The 22,332-nt window shown below is 40.4% G+C and overlaps 1 protein-coding gene across 1 annotated transcript in view; it reads left to right on the top strand.

The window, feature by feature from the left end:
• Positions 1-19,652, top strand: part of LOC126396275 (BMP/retinoic acid-inducible neural-specific protein 3-like) — a 67,373-nt gene extending 47,721 nt beyond the window's left edge. Inside the window, exons 5-9 of the mRNA XM_050054219.1 lie at positions 3,938-4,043; positions 5,328-5,564; positions 10,742-10,964; positions 16,088-16,430; positions 18,350-19,652. Coding sequence (XP_049910176.1) covers positions 3,938-4,043; positions 5,328-5,564; positions 10,742-10,964; positions 16,088-16,430; positions 18,350-19,120 — 1,680 coding nt within the window. The 3' untranslated portion in view covers positions 19,121-19,652. The remainder of the gene's footprint in view (positions 1-3,937; positions 4,044-5,327; positions 5,565-10,741; positions 10,965-16,087; positions 16,431-18,349) is intronic.
• Positions 19,653-22,332: the final 2,680 nt, after the last annotated feature.

A 22,332-nucleotide genomic window follows, 5' to 3' on the forward strand; every position in this document is an offset into this window, starting at 1 on the left:
GTGTTCCCCCGTCAGACTCGATCGATCATTGTTTGGAATCTTGCATTGTAGATAGACGGTTAAGATGGTCATCTGTGATCACACTCAAACCAAACTATATTTTGTAAGGCATATTTCTGGCAAGGGACACCAAACAGAGGAATAAGAAAGTAGTGTATAACTGCCACAGCAATACACTTAAGACAGAAAAACACTCACTAAGTGAAGTGTCTACATACTAACACACTCATAAGCTTAAAACCTGAAAGAAAAAAAAAACACAACAAATCCCACAAAGGGACAGTTCATCCCAGAATCCAAAATACATGTTTTTACTCGTACCTGTGGTACTATTTATCGATATAAACTGTTTTGGTGTGAGTTGCCACGTGTTGGAATTTTTGGCTGTAGAGATGTCTGACTTCTCTTCAATTTATTGGAGCTAGATGGCCCTTGGCTTTGGTGTTCAAAAATACATTTGAAAAACCTCAACAGTCATGTCTCTTTCAAGAAACCATCACCCGTTTACTCAAGATAATCCACAGACCGTGTAGCGAGCAGTATTATGTAGGAACTTTTTCTTCTTCTTTATTTTCTTTTTTCTGTTTAACTTTCATATAAACATAAGCTTTGTATTTTATAATGTAAATTGATGAAATTGTATGTTTTATATGTAATGTAGTGTAATATATTGTATGTAAGGTGTGGACCCCAGAAAGACTAGCTGATTGCCAAGGCATTCAGCTAATGGGGATCCTTAAAATAAACATAAACATAAACTACTTTCTACCAAACTACACTCACCAACTGTATCACTGCATAGAAGGAAATGTGCAATCAAACACCCATTTCCACCAAAGCAGCTCTCATGAACACATTATTTGCTATCTGACCAGCACCAAAGAGCAGAAATTCAGAGTTTGTGGTTAGCTGGCAAGCAAAGGTTAAGATCTAAAGGAAAACAGTTTAATCAGGAGCTGGTGGAGACCAAACCAGAGCGTAAAGGAGAGGATAATATTGGACTTACTCCGACCTAGCAGCAGAATGCAGAGAGGGAGACTGGGCTGCAACCATCCACCCCGTAGCAGTCGGATGCAGGGGCTTTCTGGGGAAGTCAGCAATCCAGCCTCTCTGAAGTGCCGGAATGTCTGGGACAAGCCTGAAGAAGGCGATCAAGGAGCTGGCGGAGGAGGCGGAGAAGGCGAGTTATTGGTTGTGGTTACGGAGGAAGGATGGGAGTTGGGGCGCAACACCCCAATGAGGGCAGCTGCAGGGGATGGCGGGGAGACGTCCCCATCAAGCCACTGCCCCCCCCACCGGGAGACGTACTGGCTAGGGGGCGAAACGTGCGGCAGGCAGAGATGCCCAGCAGGAAAACCATCACCTGTACACTACAATGACTTATAGTCATCAGGTGGAGTGAACTAGGCTAATGCTAATGTTACATAGACAGTTACATTTACATCCTGAATTTTCTTAAGATAGAAATATGGGAGTCTCCCAGATAATATAATAGGATGAATCAGAGCTGTAGTTACTGTGAATCTTTTGTTGTTGGAATCAAAACATCACACCATTGTTGCCAAATTCATCGAAGACTGCAACAGAATCTGAAATAAAGTGTATTGAGGCTGCAGATTATTAGTTGTGGTCCACATAAGTATTTTAAGATCTGTGAGTTTTTCTCATCAATGAGTTTTGTGAGACTTGGTTAACTTCTACAGTATATTTTTATGTATGTACACAAGTTAGTGCCATTGTTGATTAGATGACAGAAAATATATTTTCAGAAGTAGTTCTTTAAGTTGTGTGTATTTCAGTTCAATTGAGACCTTGATGCCCACTCAGTTGTTGAAGTGCTTCCAGTATCAGTAACCTAACATTGTAAATGTGGTAAATAACTACAAGCACTACCCAAAAATAAATCCACCTGCTCTGCAAATTATGTTTTGCTAATGTGTTATTTGTAATCATAGACTGTACAAAAATAATGGACATCGCTGCAGTGACATCACCTCTTGGTTTATGAAGTCATGTTTTGAAGCCTCGAGTTCAGCATTTTGGCTGTGACCATCTTGGAGTTTTGAAGCCAGAAGTGACCATATTTGGAAAAGAGGGTGCCGCTGTAGAGGAGTTAGGGGTTGATCTGACTCATAGACTTTGGTGATACTTAGCAGATATACGTAACTTTAAGCCTTGACAAAGTGTAAATGGATGAGTTATATAAAAATTAACCTCTTGTACAGTTGTCATGAATGGGAAAATTAGTTATAGAGACCAAAACCGTCTCAATTTTGGAGCCAGCCTCAAGTGGCCATTTGAGGAACTGCAGTTTTTGGTGTTTCTGCATTGGCTTAATTTTTCAGCCCCGGAGGTTATTGCTGCACTACACCACTTATATAAAATGACAGTTTGTCTGCTAATGTGTCTACTGCCCTCTAGTGGCACGAAATAATTTAATGTGATTCATAAAGTTGGAGTACATCTCAACCTCTCTGGCAGGCTACCTCAAGAACCAGGATCATAAATAGTAAAAATGTATTTTCCAGTATGTGCTAACAGTATAGAATAAAGAATAAAACAGAATTACTCATCCACTGCATGCGGCAATGATCAAAACTTTTTTCTTCCTGTGCTTCTCTTGTTCCCACTGTGCAGTTTGAGTGAGTCAGTGAAATACTTTTAGCGCTGGAACTTGGAGTTCACATCATGAAATAAAAATGAAAATATACCAAAGAAAAGCAAAAGTCTTCCACATAACTCCAGCCTTTGCTTCATTCCCTCAAACAACCATGTGCCAAGATACAGGTGGCCAATAATGTCCTATTAAGTATTTTTTAATATAGCAGAATGTATCTACAGTGAATAGCAGATGCTATGCAAAGCGGAAATTGAATGCTCTGCACATCAGTCAATGTTTGCCATATGGCATATCATATGGCATATCAAATAATTCCTTATAAGGATTCAATATGCATGTGGTCTGAAACCCAGGGTTGTATCTCATTTCCTCACATTCATATCAGCATTAAAATCCCTCATGAGGGAAACAAGGGATTTATAATGTGATATGAATATTATTGTCAAAGAATTGCACTCAAATTATCTTCATTTTCCTTTTCTCATTCACAGAGGATATTTATTCTTCCTCTCACAAACCCCTTTCTTCTGGATTAGGCTTTTGATTAAAGAGCCCCATACTGAGTTTTCACTTCCCTGCAGCACTGGCCTCATATAAGTTCCCAAGCCCTTCAGCCCTCTATGATTGTGTTACTGATCGACTGACCCTCATTGTCTTGCCTCATCCATCTGTCACTTTACACCAACTGTCCTCTGACAAGCCTGACCAGGACAAATCGCTGAACAAAATATGGTGTCCCAGAACCACAAAGAGAGAAAAATGAGAATCAGTTAGATGCTCTGCACCGTGTCACAGCAAGAAAAAGGAGAGCGCTGAAATAAGATCTCTTCTTGCAAATGAAGTGAAAAAGGATGCTTTGCTGGAGCTGCTTTGTGGCAAAGGTCAATCGAAAATGTCTTCAATCAGTGACTAGACAAAAAAAGAAGTGTGTAGCATTCTTGCAGATAAATGAGTGCAGCACTCTTACAGCAATTTAGAGGAATCTAAATGAGCTTACCCCAGTTTTCCGTTTCTTTCACATTCACAATTGATTATGTAGAAAGTGCTTTATTTAAACAGAAGAGAGAAAGCCACTTATGTTACACAAAGCACATTTTCTGTGGGTCCCTTCACACTAATTTTGTATCTGACATTCAGAAGTACTCTTAAATATATATATATATATATATATATATATACATATATATATATATATATATCAGTGAAGAAATATAGTATGTATAGTAACTATAAAGTAAAAAATATATAACTTAACCATGTTCTAAAATGGATGCTGCCGAACATTTATAAATGAGCTGTTTATTTGTTGTTGCCCAGGTGACAGAGACCCGCACAGGTCCTCTCGGATGCAGTAACTATGACAACCTCGACTCTGTTAGCTCTGTGCTGGTTCAGAGCCCTGAAAATAAAGTCCAGCTGCAAGGTTTGTTTGATTTTTACTACTTTTATTGAGCTTGTCATGATAGGTTTTTATAAATTATTTTGAAAATTATAAGCACAAGGGAAAATAAACATCAGTACAGTTCAGACTTGTAGATGTTATTAAAGGGGCCCTATTATGCCTTTCCTTATATTCTGTCATGTACAGTATATGATGTCACAGTGTTGAATGCTCACATGAAATGTGGCCTAAGTTAAAATTTTAAGTAAATGTACGTAAAAGTAAAACATGTAAGCAGAAACCTCAGCCTTCAGACCCTTCTGAATACCCTGTTTTCAACATTGTTTTCTATTTTCCAGACAAGCTGACATCAGCTCTTTATAGATGCTTTATATGTCAGCAGGCATGCTACTGCAAGTGTTTGAGTTACCTAACCTGCACTGCTACATCTAGCAGCACGTTGCAATGTGAGGAAAACATGTTATCTTGGTTGCCAGTGTTGGTAATTTCTCCCTAATTTCAGATCATATTCCTGTTGGAGCATGTCCGGTTGTGAAGGTTTTGGTTTAGAAGCTTTTCTTGGTGATTTTTCATTGTAGAAAGATCATCTATAGTCAGGTACAGTCATACACTGGCTGCAAGTACACTGCTACATGTAGCTACATGCTGATGTCAGGGAATCGTGTAAACTTGGTCGCCAGTGTTTTTAGTTTCTCCCCAATTTCAGATCAGGTTCTTGCTGGAACATGTCAGGCTATGAAGTCTTGAGTTTAGAAGCTTTTATTGGTGACTTTGCACGGTAGAAAGTGCTGCCACAGTCAGTTACAGTCATTTTCTAGCTGTAAGTTCAAGGCTACTTGTGGCTACATGTTAACATAAGGGAATCATGTAATCTTGGTTGCTGATGTTGTTAATTTCTCCCTTCATTCAGATCAGATTCCTGCTTGAACGTGTCTGGCTGTGAAGATTTTGGTTCAGAAACATTTAGTAGTTATTCCTCAAATTAGAAAGTGCTGCTAATTTTTTGCGTTACAGTTATAACCCCTGAGATAGTTTACGGAGGAGGTCTTAAAGAGACAGGCACTAAAATGGAGAGTTTCAGGCAGAGGATGAATACAGGTGCTCTAGCACAGGCAGTGTTTTTTGAACATTTAAGCATGTAATTTTTTTCAGTAAAAACCCAAAATAAAATTATGAACCTGAAAATGAGCATATTAGGTCCCCTTTTAGTTATAAGCTCAGCCAGCACTATATTGCTACTGCATTGTCACTCCCCTGTCAAGTTCACAGTTCGATAAAGGCAATAAATCTGGCTTGGTTTTACAGGCTTACAGGTGATCCTTCCAGACTACTTGAGAGAAAGTTTTGTGCAGGCTGCTCTCAGCTACATAGCCTGTAATGGAGAGGGTGAATTTGTCTGCAAGGACAATGACTGCTGGTGCCATTGTGACCCCAAGTTCCCAGAGTGCAACTGTCCCTATATGGACATCCAAGCCATGGAGGAGAGCCTGGAGAGGATCACAGAGACATGGGAGATGCTCTATAAGGAGTTTGAAGAATCTGGTAAGAACGCCCTCTGGATAATGATGGATTTTTACTCCGTTTCATGTTGCATGCCTCATCCTAAATGCAGGAAAATCAACTTTTAGAGTATAAATCATTCATATGAGAGGGAGTGAGGATGAATTCAAGTGTTTTATCTGCACCGTTAAATCAGAGTGAAGTTCCTATATGTATGTTCCTCCCTATTCTATGATTTATAGGTGAACTATAATAGCTGGTTGTGAATCCTGGGTCCTGGAACACTATCTGCATAAAGGAAATTAACAATGCGACAGGACCGGATTAAAAAAAAAATCAACAGCTTTCGGCTCAGGTAGTTTACAATATGTCTAGAGCACATTAATCAGCTATAAAACCCATTTATTGCCAGTCCAGCTTTTCATTTCACCGGGGAAACAGAGTTTAAACGGAAGCTCTTAGCATAATGTTTGGTTATTATTGCTGTGCTCGGTCACCCTGCCTTGGTGATTATTACTCAGGTGAAATCAAAATGGCTGTCTTTTTTTCCACTCCTCAGATTTGGCTGAAATATCCCTAAGTGCAATTACTTTCAAAGTTTATGTTTTAATAGCTGGGTGTGAAGTGAGGGCAGGAGCGTGCCCAGAATGCAGACACTCGCAAGAGTCATAAATGTGTCCTTCAGCTAGGGATATCACAGATTTCTAGCTCGCTGCTTTATCAGCAAAGGAAGATGCCAGGAAGAGGTCTAACCCTTGAAAATCAGAGGGTGATGCCTTCCTACTCCCAGTGCTATTGTTAACCTTGAAGCAAATGGTGACTTAAAGGGATAGTGCACCCAAAAATGAAAATTCACCCATTATCTGCCCACCCATTTGCCGATGGAGGCTCAGGTAGTCCTCACAACACTGCAGCTCCAACTGCCTCTCTGTGCACCGTGTTCATGTGTGCACGCTTGCGCGCGAGACCAGTGAAAGCACGTGAACACACGTGAATGTGGTGCCCATGTCTCACGGTCTCGCGCAAGCGTGCACACGTGAGCTCAGTGCACAGAGAGGCAGTTAGAGCTACAGGCTACAATGAGGCTAAAAACAGAGTTCAAATGACGTTTTTCCAAACAACTTTTTATGTCTGGGCTTCAGGACACTTGGATCACTACGGACAAGCAGTATGGAGATATGTTGTGGATTCAATTATGTGTTTTTGGACGTTTGAATCTTGGGCACCGTAAGCCTCCATTAGGTGGAGTTGCGTTGCTAACTCCTCTCCCCTTGGATCTCCGCAAGTGTTGTGAGGACTCTAAAACTTCACCTGAGCCTCCCTCATATGGGTGAGTAGATAATGGCTGAATTTTCATTTTTGGGTGCACTATCCCTTTAACAGGACATAACAGAATCAGAAATCCAAACAGTTACCTTTTGTTTTATTCATACATTGTTAGGACTATCTGTAGCTTATTATTACAATACGTGACTGTTGAATTCACACTAAATATAATTTAGTTATGTCATCATATCATATCATCAAAAGTCATCATATTTTTCAAATCAAACATTTTAAACTCAAATAAAATGATCTTATATGATATCTTAAGTACAGTGTTGCAATGTTATAGGAGAAAAGTGTGTGAAGAAGATTCACCTTTGAAGCTACAGTGTGTAACTTAAAAATTAACTTTGTGTCATATTTACGGAAACTGTCACTTTATCCATCCGATTCTTATTCCTAAGTCATCAAATACCTCCCCTTTGTCAGAGATTTCAGTGTCAGACACTGATGCCTAAAGGCACCTTTCCAGGTGGCATCAGTCTGCAACACTGTAATATAAGGAGCTGGAAAATCCCTATAGGGCAGGCGGGAGGGAAGGTGGATGGGTCCAAAAAACCCAGGACTTTTACCCGGGAGGCTGCTGTTCATTTGCTATGTGAGTGTTGAGCCAAACCGTAATGTTTTGTTTTTTTTCGAAACCTAGCCACATGCTTTTGTTGTACAAGGAAATAAAATATAAATATGAGGTTTTTATCTCGGTTTTAAATATTTTGAAAAGACACAACCCATGAAACAAGCGTAAATTGACACAGCTTCCAGAACATCAACAACAGAAGAACCAGGAAGATACCATGCGTGTCACAGTCGTCATAGACGTCAAAGTCCACTGACAGAATGGTGATATTTGAAGTGCTGGGCCTTAGAACGCGTTGCTATATCCTGAAAGTAGTACATGAGACAGGTAATCTGTAAAAACAAACAAAACAAACATTGTAGTGCACTTAATGACATCTGCTAGAACTCATCATGGCTTAACGAAAACAACCAGTTAGAGCCAAGAAGTTTCTAATGCAGCTGTCAATCATGTCAGTCACTGTTCAAGAGCGTAAGTCATTCTCTCAAACTAGGCAGCGATGATCAAGATTCTGTTACTGTATTGCATACTTCTCAGCTCAAATGTTTTCAGAATTTTTTTTAGTTTACTGTTTAGCTGTAAAATGAGAAAACTGTGACCTGGCTGAACAGTCGAGCCAAAACCAAGCAACGCCCGCTGGCCAGAGTTGCTCCAGCCAGGGAAATATTATCTAAAATAACTTTACTCAAAGTAACTTACTTAGAATAAGCAAAACTATCTGCCAATGGAACAGGAACATTTTACTTGCCAAGATTTTATTTTAAAACAAGTAAAAAATATCTAATCTCAAAGAACCAACAGATATCTTTAAACTAGTGCAGCCCTGGAGGGACTGGGAGGAAGAGATGGTGGGTCACAGTTGCAATCGGTCAAGGTAACGTATGATGTAAGACCTGTACAACAGTTCACATGACTCATAGTGTGTTCCCCAGATATGAAAAGCCCACTATCTTTGTTCTGTATTGTTTTTTGTTTGTAAGAATACATGATTGCTGAGCTGTAAGATTAACAATGAAACAGTGGATTCCATTATGTCATTATCTGCTCTTAATTTGTGAAGAGATGAAAAGGATAAGATGCTTAAAATAAGAATATCTGACTGACAACAAAGCAGTTTTGTACTTGTCAGTGCTGATCAAGCAGATTAATAATTCTGGTAATTTTAGTTTCAAGCTTCAAATTACTCAGACCCAGTGATGAAGACTCAGTAACTAATTAAGGACAAGTGAAATGCTCAAACATGAAAACTGCTCCATATCTTGTCAGATTAAAAAAAGAATATTGGCTTGATTTAACATATTTCATCTGCCTTTGATTTCATTTTTTTCAGTGGTAGTACAGATTGTTGCTATAGTAAGGCTGTATCAGTCATTCTGAAACAATAATATATCATGGTTGGTTGGTGTTATGACACAGAGTAGACTCTGCCAACATATCATTAATGTTTCAAAGTCCCCATTAAACATTTTGCTATCTGCTTCAAAGTGGACCCTCTCATGTTTTTGATCGTCTTTAGTGTCATTTTGGATGCTATTGGTTTCCTTTTTACTGAAAATGATAAAAATGTTTGAGTTGGCTTTTCAAAGCAACACCTGCCAGGGTCCCAATTCAAGGTACTCCAAAAATCCACATTTCAAGCCCAAATAGAACAGGCTGCCAAGGTCTGTCCAATTTCAAAGGCTCCTTGAAATGCATCTGAGAAATACACCATCTTTTGCCTCAAACTGAAGGACACAACTGGTGAATCCTCTGTGGTTTGTAGCATCCCACGATGCTCAGTGTGTACTGGTCAATTATTTTTAATGGGCGCTGAGGGGATCCTTGTCAAGGCAAAAAGTCTGAAAATATCATGTGACCCAGATCGTTCGCAGTCTCAACTCATTAAATACCAGAGCTTGGTCAGTGGCCTGCTGCTACACCCTTTAGTATATGTCATTATTGGATGTTCTGACTGAGCAACTGATGTAGTATAAAGAGGGAGAAAGTCCATGTTGGGTGGGAAGGTCAAACAAACACAGCACTTTCACCTAGGAGACCGCTGTTCGTGTCCTGTGCGAAACCAAATCAACGTTGAGCTATTTTAACGATTTTAATCTAGGATGTCACATGTTATGTAACGTTAGGTAAGTAACAAACATATTGATTTTAACCCAAACCATGATCTTTTTTTTTTAATCCAACCAAATACTTGTGTTCCCTACAACGTAAGCCTACCTTGGAGATATTTGAAAAGAGACTGCATGCATGTAATAAGCTGACACCGTACATTTCCTGTGAGTACCTAAGTTTATTTTGAAACGAAACTTTGCATGTAACAAGCAGAAACTGACAGGCCATCCCTTACAACTCAGTCTTACTCTGAAGTCGTCAAAATCCGGTGCTTGGTCAGTGACTTCTGGTGTCAGACAGCGACGAAAAAAGCCTTCCACTCACGTCAGCGTGATACGCAGCCAGTCAGTGCCTGGCAGCATCAGGGGGGTATCCTGCGAAAGTTAAGACTGTGGCAGTCTTAGTAGGATGGATGAGAGGGGTGGCGGATGGGTCCAACAACCACCGGCTTTCACCCGTGAGGCTGGTGTTCGCTACCCGTAAGATTGTAAAGCCAAACCCTGATTGTTTTTCCTAAACCAAACCATGTGCATGTGTTTGCAAAACATAATCATGTGTTTGTTGTTGAAGGGAAAAATGATATATATATAGTATCCAAGAACATCTATAAACATACCGTACCTTGCACATTGTATCTCGACGTTCAATGTCCATGGCCAAACGTCAATGTGACGAAGTTGAAGTGAGAATGTGTTGTCACTGAGCACCCAAATCTAACACTAGAGGCATGCCTAGACAATAAGAGTTTGAACCCGTGGGCCCACTGACCAATAGTGGTTACTTGACATGTTGGGAGTGTGGGTGTTCCTTGACCACATTGTATTTACAAGATATTTCAGGTGGTCATCATTGATTGGTTAATGTATTATATGAAAGCAGGCAGTTGGTAAAGGAGGCCAAGCACAACCTTAACATGTATTGTTAGCAGCTGAGAAAATCTGTAATCACAGGAAAGAAAAATCTAAGAAAGGGCACATAGTTGTGTTACTGTTAGCATGCTACACTTTTGCCAGTTGCTCATCATATATTGCAGTATTATTCTATATAATTTGGTATCATCAATAGACCAATATTTGTCATGGTATTGCTGCATGCAGTATAGGGGATAAGGGATGCTAACAATCTTCTTGGAAATAATAATGGCAATGCGGTATTGATGACAAAATGATAAGATACCCCCTGTTACATCTCTTATCTGTCGCTGCAGATGAATTCAAGGCATTCTATGCGAGGCTGCCCCAGAGCTACTTCCTGAATGTGTCAAGCATCCAACACTTGTGGTCAATGGACAACTTGTTTCAGTGGCGATATGAGCAGCTGGAGAACAGCATGCGGGTCCTCTCCAGACGAGCCCAGAGAGTAATCTTCAAGCTCTTCAGTCTCAGTAAAAGATGTCACCGACAGCCCCAAGTCCGCCTACCAAGAGAACGGTGAGCACAATTGCTGAAATACACATGTATGCTAACTGTGTATGTCTTATTTGACAAAGCTGTATTATATTTTAGCCAAGGGTACCTTTGATCCTGCTGCAGCCAACATTTTTACAAGGCGATGTCTCTTTGTAATGTATTTCTCTCTTTGTACATTCTTCTCGTTCTGTTTGATGTATACCCCATGAGGTTCTCGCATTTTTTTTGCCCAAAGCTACTGTACATCGAGTCACAGCCTGCAGTTCACTCTATAGACTAATCCAGGGATGTAGGTGGAAGTAAACAAGCTGCCATTGCTGTGGCGGCACTGCACTTGCAATACCCCTTTTAATATATGTAGAGGATTTCATTTTTATCTCTTTTGTACAGCTTTCGCCAAGAAATATGTGCATCCTGCTACATGTTGAAATGCAGTGAAATACCATTAAGATGTGCCAGACACCTACTGTAAACGAGCTTTACCTCTTCAACCACATGTAGGCCAGTTTATATTGATGAAGATATGTCAGCCTACCTGGCTTATTTTGCTTTTATCAGCTGCTCCAACAGTAAAGTTTAACATCAGAGATCCACAAGTCTCCGCTCCATTAAATCTTTATCAGGGTTCATGAAATCTTCATGAAATCATGAAATCTTCATTTCATTTCATTGGACTTCATCTCCATGAAATCCCTTTGCAACCAAATCCTCTGCATTGGCTTCTAGGCCATGAAGCTCACAATTCCACTTTTACAATTTTGTAACTTTCTTAACTTCAGAGGGTTATCAAAGTCTCTATGGTCAAGGTTAAGTTAAGGGAACTAAAACTTTCATGTGTAGGAGGTAAATATTGCCCCCAAGGATTAGTGAAATCAGTGTTGGCTGTTGTTAGGAATATCTGTCTCTTGTGTCAAAGTTTGATATATATATATATATATATATTTTTTTTTTTTCACTTTGCCCTCCTCTGTGACTTTTGGTGGTGTTAAAACAACTTCACACGCCTTCAGCCTTTGCTGCTGAGAGAGGACAGCCATTTTACACATGCCAGCAAGAGGTCACTTGTCAGTAAAAACAAATAGGTTACTTTAAGTGTTTGACCAATGCTGGTGAGGACAGTTTCCAAATTTCAGCTTAGTGTTTTAAGACTGAATAAAATTCACATTTACTCAGGCTACCATTCTCCTTCAGAGAGGCTGATTGCCGTAGGTGATGAATCCAACCATTACTGTCAGTCAGAGAGCGCTCAGATCGACTGAGCTTCCAAAGTAATGCCGGCGATGCTAGAGAGCACAACACATAAATCAACCGGCAGATTAATCTATACAGTGCAATCTGTTCAATGTCCAGTCTCTCCCTTGGTTTCTTTGCCTCTTCTTTCTGTTCTCTGTCTCAGCCCTAATCTGTGTCGTCCTCTCCAGCACATTGCCAAAACACACATTAATCACTGATCTATGCAGCTGATATTCCCACCCACTTGTGAGGAAAAGGAGTGGGAGCGTCATCACCCTCATCCAGGCAGTGTTTATCTATGTTATTACCAGCGCGTCAACTATGAAGCTCTCCGTTTCTTTTCTCTCTTCACAGAAGTCTTCGTACTCAGTGGAAAGAGATTGAGAATGGGATGTTTGTCAGTTTTGCCTGGCAGAGAAACGGAAGCTCTCCAAAAACCCCTCACTCTCCCTTTAACATCCTGTTTGAGGCACTTGAGATAGATGAGAGATATGTGATTGATTTTGCCTCCTGAGGGCTACTTTTTCCTCCGCACTGACAATTATGAGCGAACGAGTCAGTCGAAGCAGCAGTCAGCTTGGCTTTTATTAGGCGGGTAATGATAAGACTGAACAGCACACTTTGTGCTCAAAACTTTTGCCATTAGGCATAATGATACACATTGTCATTCAAGTGATGTTTTCAGTACTCCGGAAATTCTTGTGCGTAGGTTTCCCAACCAAAAAAAAGGTGGCAGCTTTTTTTCGTGTACGCCAAGTTCTTAAATGCTGCACTGGAGGAGTCCTCTCATCTTTGTTTGACTACGAAGAGTGCAATTAAGATTTGACTCCAAAAATGTTGAATAGCTTTTTAATTAACTTGTCAAGGGATTCAGTAGATCAGACCAATTTCATCTTTGCAGCCTCACGCTGTTTCAATTACATGATTTTGTACAGAGGAAAAATGTCCACAAGGCGTGATTATTGCATATCATGACACTGGTCTTTTCTTCCTCTTCATCATCCATAATTATGACTTTTTCTATTTTTTTGCTTTTGTTTTGGTTGACTAATTGACTGCTTTGCAAATTTCTGTTGGTATACATACAGAATATCTGATAGAAAGTAATTATGAGTTAATCGGAAAGGTTCTGGAAAGAGAGACTATGGAAAATGACAATTCTAATTATAAATTCAATATTACAATATGATATTAATAATGTAAGCATGTTATTGTGAAACACAGCTTGTGCATACTCTAAATTATGGAAACCCCTGTCTAAATACTGCATAGCCCCTTTAACACATTTGCAGCAAACCTGATATTATCTAGACCCAGAGGAGCTGTCTGTGAGAACGCAAATGACCAATAAGTCAAACTGGACACTAAACCAACTTTACCCTGCCAGCTCCAGTAAGTCCATGTAATTTCCAATTAAACCCATGTGTGAATAGAGCAGGTAATTGTCCAAAGAATTCTCAGCGAGGGAGTGGACATGTTGATGAGGTTTATATAATGCAACTTGCCCAAAACTGAAAGAAAACAAACATCTGAGGGTGAAGAAGGGTAATTTACATAAAGAAGGTGATGAAAATGTCCAACTGGAGAGATGAAGGGATTTGATGAAATCGTCAGAACGGCAAGACACTCTGTTCACGACCAAATTACAAACCGGCTACGTGACCACAGCACGTCCAGCATCCTGCACACTCTACCCAGGTGCCACCCTTGGCCTAAGCCAAATGGAGTATTTCCAGGAGGTGACAACACTTCAGACATAGACTATCTCCTGTTGTTTGCTGCTGAAAGGGAAACTCTGGACAATGTCTGGACCTGATTCTTCAAACATTGCCTGGAGTTCTTGTGAGAAAACAGCTTATGTGTACTTTTAATCTGTGGCCAGTTGTGGTGGTATTTGAGACAATATTGTGTTTCCAACTTTGAGTAGTTTGGGCAACAGACTTTTCCTGTTTCAATATAACAATGCACAGAGCCTGGTCCATAAAGAATGGTTTTCTCAGTTTGAAGTTGAAGAACTTCACTGGCCTATACAGAGCCCTGACCTCAACCCCATCCAACACATTTGGGATGAACAGAAATGCAGACTGTGAGTCAGGCCTTATCACACTACTTATCACATCCTATCCCCTTACTAATGCTCTTAGCAAATCCCTGTAGCTAGGTTCCACGCCTGACACCAGAAGAGTACAGACTGTGATAGCAGTAGATTAATGACAGCAGATTGAGAATTACATCTTCGGTTATCACATTTGGGTGCAAAGGTTTTTAGCTGTTGTGTTTTTTGGGTGGAATTTTTTTTGATTTTTGTGTGTGTCCACATACTTTTGGCCAAATGTTGCACTGTTATATTACATCAATCAAACCTTGCATCAGGGAATCCAATACATATATACATATATATATATATATATATATGTATATGTATATATATTTTTTTTATTATTATTATTTTTAATTTAAAAGTCCACCAACCTCTGGAAAGTGCTTTTATATTTTCTAAGTCCCTGAGTTTTCTGTTTATTACAAGAAAAAAAAAAAAGAAGAATTTAGAGCTTGACTCAATGAGTAACTCAATCAGAGCTGTTTTTATGCTATTTCCAAAAAACAGCAACTGCATATTTGGCTGATTTCATTTTCTGCTCCCTTAAAGGTAACACAGAAGTTAGTAGACACTTTGATTTACAGCAGCGGTTTGGAGGAAGAGTTGCAGGGAGCAGGAAGGCCGTACATAATCACACCAGGGAACTAACAGTACAGCCGCAGTCTTGTCTCTGTGACTGCTTTGCTCTGCTGAAGCTGTCGGAGGTGAAATGCCTTGCCCACAGGTAGCGTGTGATGGAAAGGAAGAGCCCTTTCGGTTCATTTCCCATGACTGCTTTTCCCATTAGGGGTTTTGATATTCAAATCAGTGATTTTCTGAACTCAGACTTGCTTCCAACTGCCAAGCACACAATAAAATTGGGATGCAGAGGAAGGATGCCCCAATTGTAATCCAGCAAACATTTTCAGATTAGCATAAAGTTTACCACAATACATCCTCATCAAAGAAAAAGGTTTTCTTTTCTTTTTTTCTAAAAGGAAAGCCAGCGGTATGTACTGTGCATTTCTTCTCTTCAGCAAGCAAAGAGGATAAGAGGCATAAAGGGATCACAGTCAAGAAAGTGCTACAGACGGGAATCAAACTCTGGCCCACATGGGGGAATTATATGTATGTCTGAGAGTCAGTTACCCTACGGCTGCAGCGCACTTCTAATATTTATGTCACAAACTGATCAAAGACAACTCTCTCTCTCTCTCTCTCTCTCTCTCTCTCTCTACTGTCTCTCGCTTTCGCTTCTTTTTCAAACACCGCTGTTTGTGCTCATATTCTTTGCATGTGTATCCTACGCTCATCGGGCACTTCATGACAACAAAAAACTGGCGTACTCCGCAGGAATGTCAGGCCAGCTTGACTCAATAACATGGAGGTATTTCTGCAAACACGTCCATGCAGTTTTGAGATCATTATCCTGTTGGAAATATCCAACTAAAAAAGGTAGACTGTGGATTCACTGGGTAAGCAAGAGTTTGTAGCTGTGAAATTAGAATAAAACTCTGAACTCCAAAGTATGCGTTGAAATAAAACAATTGAAAAGCTGGTGAAATAATGGAATGCAGCTCTAAAAAGCCTCATTCACAGAGGTCTTTTAACCTCACCTAAACCACGCTTGCTTGAATCCACTCTGGCCTGTCTGCATGCCTTGCATTATGCTGATTATGCCTTCTCTTTCTTCTTTTTTTTTTTTTTAATGAGCAAGCTGTCTGCACACCCAGACAGGTGTCCTGGACCCAATAAACCAGCTCATCCTATAAGCCCTGTTCAATAACCAATCCCTCTCTGCTCCTTCTGTTTTTCTTCCTTCTTGGTGCAGGCCTCAGTCATACTGGCTGAGTCACTTGCAGTCTCTCCTGTATTGCTCAGAGAACAACCAGCTTGGTGCATTCTCTGAGGAGCTCCACAGCTGCAGCTGCCGATACGAACACAGCCCCTGTCAGCTGCCGCCGCCCTGCACTGTTGGGGAAGGCTCGGCCTGCGCAGCATGCGCGCCAGACAACCACACCCGCTGTGGGAGCTGCAACCCGGGCTTTGCCCTGACGCAGGGGGCCTGCAGGTCCATGGTGGCCGACTCTACAGAGAACTATCTGGGATTTGAGACCGACCTCCAGGATTTGGAGCTGGGCTACCTACTGCAGAGAGCTGACCGCAGGCTCGAGGTATTTTTCTTTTAGCTTTTTGTTTAATCGTGTCAGCCTGACCGAGAGCTGAGCTGTCTTTCACAGCGGTATCCTGGGGAGGAAATACTCACTCATGGAAACTACTTAGCATTACAAAGTCTTGCCCTTCTGGTTACTGAGAAACGGTATGTGTTGAAACATGTTCTACATCTGAGGCAGCATAACGGTTTTAAAATAGGGAAGACTATTATAGAAACCCAGTTCAGATTTTGGTAGTGATTTGATCTGTAGAAAATCATATCTGGTGAGCCCGTCATGGCCAAAAATAGATTTGCTTTGTGTTACATTATCAAACTATAGGCACTGTTTGACAAAAAATGCCCAGCAGTGATGTATATTATACTGTGCCATTACACAGTTACTTTTTATAAATCAAAATAGGTGAGCTTGAAGGGTCATTTTGTCCTTGGAAACAGCAGCTTGATGTACCTTGCATCTTCATGATCTTTTTTTCAAATTTAACCAAGTACTTTTGTTGCCTAACCCTTAAGAAATAAACCTAAATCCTTAGCAAACCTACTTAGTTTAAGTTTCTTTTGAAAAATCACTGTGCATGTAACAAGCAGCAATTGACACATCATCCCTGACTGTCCAAAGTGGATACTAGGGGGATATGTAGAGTGTCATCATAGTTTGACACGTAGCATCACTAGCCAAACATTGAGCACGTTTACATGTGCACAATAATCAGATAACTGGGAATAATCAGGTAATGGTAATAATCCGATTTGACGCATTTACGTGCACTTCAATAATCTGATAATCAGAAAAACCTGGTTTACATGATTCAGTCCTTCAGTTGGATTTCTCCCCAAGTACATGACATAAAACTCAAACTTCCTGTTACAGTAGGTACTCATATCCTTGAAAAACCTCGAAAAGTACGCAAGTCATATATTTGCAAAATAAAGCACTCATCATGCTGACAGCTTATATTCTTACAGTACTGTTTGTTTTTATCATTAACAAATACATGTGAGAGCATTCTAATGTGTAGTTTATCAATGTGGAGCCAATTTTACATACTTTGGGTAGATTCGGAGTAAAAGTACTGCAAAGTGCAATATACAAGTGTATTGTATATAAACTTGTCACACAAAGTGCATAACATATAAGTAAGATAAAATAAAAGTGACAATTTAAACACTGAGAATATAAAAATATATTATTTTATGTAAAATCTTTATCTGAAAGGAAACAAAAGCTGTCAGATTAACGTAGTGGAGTAGAAAGTACAATATTTCCCTCTAAAATGTAGTGGAGTGGGAGTATAAAATAGCAAAACCCGAAAGAAACCAGATTAAAGGGTATACATGCACCGAATAATCTGACTATTGGGGAAAAAGCTAGATGTGTTTATCTGATTTCTCATAATCAGATAATGGCTTTTATCTGATAAAGCCTATCGGATTATGCTGTTTACATGACCACTTGAATAATCAGTTAACTGTAGAAATCAGATAATGATCGGTTTATTAGTGTGCATGTAACCGTGCTCATTGGTATTTGATGAGTTGAGACAAGTGGTTCAAGGTGGGAATGTTGCGCCGAAGTTAAGATATTTATTTCAATTAAAGTTGCTCACTGGGCACCAAAACTGAGTTTGTGGTGCTCAGATATTTTTAACAGCTGCTTCTTTAGACATCTGTGGGAGAAACAATGTTTCTGTTTTGACTTGAGCTGCCAGGTACCTTTGTTGTGTGACGTCCCCTTGGCGAAAATGCCAAATTGTATACCTCACAGAATTTATGAGTATTTCACAGCAAATTCTTAAAACTCATACAATTGCAGTCTTGCTCTTATGCTGATACACTTTAAATTATCCACTGCCTATTTGTACTTACTGAGTTTGTGAGTGTGGTACTTCTATACTGTTTTCCTGTCTGTGTGTCTGATAGGTCCATGCGATCTTCATCAGCAATGACATGCGACTTAACAGCTGGTTTGACCCATCGTGGAGAAAGAGGATGCTGCTGACGCTGAAGAGCAACAAGTACAAGTCCAACATGGTCCATATGCTGCTGGGAGTATCCCTCCAGATCTGCCTTACAAAGAACAGCACCCTGGAGCCTGTCCTTACTCTATATATCAACCCCTTTGGAGGGAGCCACTCAGAGAGCTGGTACATCCCTGTCAATGAGAACAATTTTCCAGACTGGCAGGCCACCAAGCTGGACCTGCCCTTTGAGTGCTACAACTGGACTCTGACACTGGGAAACAAGTGGAAGACGTTCTTTGAAACCATTCATATCTACCTTCGGAGCAGGATAAAGACTCAGGATGGAGTGAATGACAGCATATATTACGAGCCTTTAGAGATGACAGATCCTGTTCGGAACCTGGGCTACATGAAGATTAACAGCATCCAGGTGTTTGGCTACAGCATGCACTTTGACCCAGAGGCGATTCGTGACTTGATTTTGCAGCTTGACTACCCGTACACCCAAGGCTCCCAGGACACTGCCATGCTTCAACTCTTGGAAATACGAGACCGGGTGAATCGGCTGTCCCCTCCAGGTCAGCAGAGGTTGGACCTGTTTGCCTGTCTTCTACGGCACCGCCTCAAACTGACTGCCAGCGAGGTGGTTCGCATTCACGCCTCCTTACAGGCCTTCAGCTCACGTCTGCCCAATTCGATGGATTACGAGACCACCAAGCTGTGCAGTTAACAGCTACTGGAAGGAAGATCTGGACTGCACATGGCCTCAAGGAAAACTCCTGGACATAAAAATGGTGCCCATTGTGGTGCAGATGCTTATATTTGTGCTCTGTCTCTATGGATTACCAATCTGTGTGGTAAATCAGGAGAGAAACAGCTGTGGACAGCTGAAGAATGTACTCATCCGGTTCTTTTGGTTTCTGTTTTGTGGCAACTACCTTCAGTGCTATATTATAAAGAATGAGGTGGAGGAAACGCACAACTGTTTCACAAGAACAAACTGTTCAACAAAAGAATTCTACAGTAGAAATTCAAATACCGCTACATAAACGTTGAACCATCTTGTTTCAATATGACTCTGCTCATTTATACTGTAAGTACCAATGACCAAATGAATGGACATTTTATGGTAAAAATGGTACAGTCTGTTTGTTTGTAACTTTTATATGTTTCTTTGCTTCAGTGACAGTGCACTTTCATGAAGACCAGAATACAGTGGTGTCAGTAAAGATTTTGTAGATAAATTGATATTAAAACATCATGTTATAACAGAATCCAGCTGTTGGAATGTTTTTCATGGTACTCTAACTCTCTTTTTATTTTAAAATATACTCTTGACAAATTACTGTCCACACAGTCATGTTCAACTTAGTTTTTTCTGCAGTTATGTTCCGCAACAATTTCTGCTCACTTCACTTAACAGAGTTCACTGAGGGAAATCTGTTCTTAGTCCAAACATCACAAAATGTAAGAGCTGAGGTAGGCACAGCAGGTCTGAATACTCCATTCGCACTAGCAAGTCAAACAAACAAGGTAAAAGGTGCTACATACAGTTTTTTCAGACACCAAGCATTAAACTCCCACCCATCTTGGTAGGGTTACTGTAGAAATGAGACCAAGGCAGGTACAGTGAATAGCCTCCAATTTGCTCCACTGGTATTGTTTAATCTACTGAAAATTAAGATTGCATTTTCTACGGGCACCATTTGGTTCTATTGCAAGGGGGCATATTTGTTCTTAGTCTTTAAGAACAAACAGCCCTTGTTTATGTTAAACACTGTATGTAATTCAATGAGGCAAACTAGTGTGAAATTGGAACTATAACGTTTGAATAGTAAAAGGAAGTTATGTATTATTCACAGTTTTACTCACTTACTTACAAATTTACTCACTAATGCTGTTAAGTCATCAAGTTCTTTCCCTGCAAAAAACTAATACAGGGGTGAACAACACAAATTACACAGTGGAACCGGGAACAGTGTATAGGGCAGAGGTCTACAGTGCATGACTTGAGTCCAGGTCCCAGAGTTTGTTGAGTGCAGGTTTTAGGCCATATTTAAACTTACAGGACTTGTAAGTATTTGAGCAACTGTTTTGTTTTGCAAGATCTCTTTCTTTTTACTTTTGCTCGTAACATCCTTCCTACACTAAATGCATCTCAGCCATGTATTCCAGTCTTCTGTGTGATGGAACAGATACATTGCATTTTAACCGGTACATCTGACTACACCAGCTGTGTTGTGGTCCGTGCCTCGCTCACAATGCATAACTGCGACCTAGAGCCTTCTTCAAAACTTTGAACACTTTTTTTCATCAATTACACAAACAGACATGCCTGTGTATTGTGCTGTGAGGTCTGTCAAACATGTCTTGAGTGCCCAGCAGTACTGGGGCTGAACAGATTCAGACAGACACGGACAGAGGACAGCAGCTGCTGCTATTGTGCTGCTGACGAGCTGCTTCTGTTGCATGGCCAGTTTAGACAAGGTGATGGGAGCAAATACCAATTAAGCTTAGGCACCACACAGCACTTTCTGTCCAACCCAAGTGCACAGCAGTTCAACAAACCATTGTTAAAGTGTGCCTGCAAGACACTTTGTGTGTGGTTGTATCAGCATGGAGGCACTCTGTGAAGAAGAGGAAGCAAACAAGAGCTTTACTTTGAACATCAGAGGCCTTTTTGTGCCAACAGTGTAGGGTTTTTGTCCTAATATTTAAGCACGACCACATTCTTTTCCTAACCCATAGCCAATTGTTTTAGTTTCCTGACCTCAATGACACACTGACTATATCGATTACTATTACAGTACTACCAAATCTACCAAAATACCAGGTTATGTGTCATGTCTAAAATCTGTCAGTGACTAAGTTGAAAGTTATTCATATATTTACCACATTGTAGTTGTCATTCACTGATATTTTAGGGATAGCCAATGGCAGAGGGACATTAAGACAAGCCCTTTGAAAACATATATTGCAGTACTGCCAACAACCAATCAACACTGGCATAATGCTGCCCCAGTGTGTGATTTCCTGGAAGCAATAGAGGCTTGACATGCAACACAACAGCGTCTGTGTTAGAAAGACATCAATTCAGCTCTGTTTCTACCTTTGCTGCAGGCCTAACGGCAAAACAACAATACCCCCCATTCCATGTTTGTACATTTTATATGGAATGGCAAAGTGAACTAAAGGCGCAACATTCCCACCTTGAACTGGTGGTGAAATATGGGCTACATCATCGTTAGCTTTAAATCTCCCACCAACACATTGTCCCAACTCGTCAAATACAGATGCTTGGATGGTGGCCCCAGCTGTGAAAATATGATGTGCTAGGTACCATCTTTGTGTCAGTTTTGGACACCAGGGACGGCTTGTCAATGTACGCTAATTACATATATTGTGTCTTTTCAAAATAAATATCTGTTTTCACAAAAAATATACAGTACAGTGTCTGCTTGTTAAATGCATGCAGTCTTTTCCCAAATAAATCTACACTGTAAAGTGTAAAGTGGTAAAATACTTCTATTTTAGGTTTCCTTCCTCAAGTTAAGACAACAAAAGTACGTGGTTAGGCTTTAAATATGTATGGTTGTAACCAACTTGCTCTTTATGCTAAGGTAGTTGCCTGTAGCATGAAAAACTGCCAACACCCAGTGCGTCTCATACTGCTGCTAAGGGTGCCTCTGTGCGTCAGTGTCTGACACCAAGGGCCACTGACCAAGTGTCAGTATTTGATGAGTTGGGAATGAGACTGGGTGGCCCCCAAGGCCTGGTGCACAGGTATGTCATTACCTATTCTTGTCAATTCAAAAAGAATGGTGGCATACCTGTTACAACACAGCACTACACTGGGTACACTCTGGCTATGTTATGAAAGAGGCTGGTGTGTTTCAAAGGTCACTGCACTGGTACCAAAACTTTTCAGAAGTTAAAAATGTA

The sequence above is a fragment of the Epinephelus moara genome, chromosome 10 (assembly GCF_006386435.1).
Source record: "Epinephelus moara isolate mb chromosome 10, YSFRI_EMoa_1.0, whole genome shotgun sequence".
Taxonomy (NCBI): Eukaryota; Metazoa; Chordata; class Actinopteri; order Perciformes; family Serranidae; genus Epinephelus; species Epinephelus moara.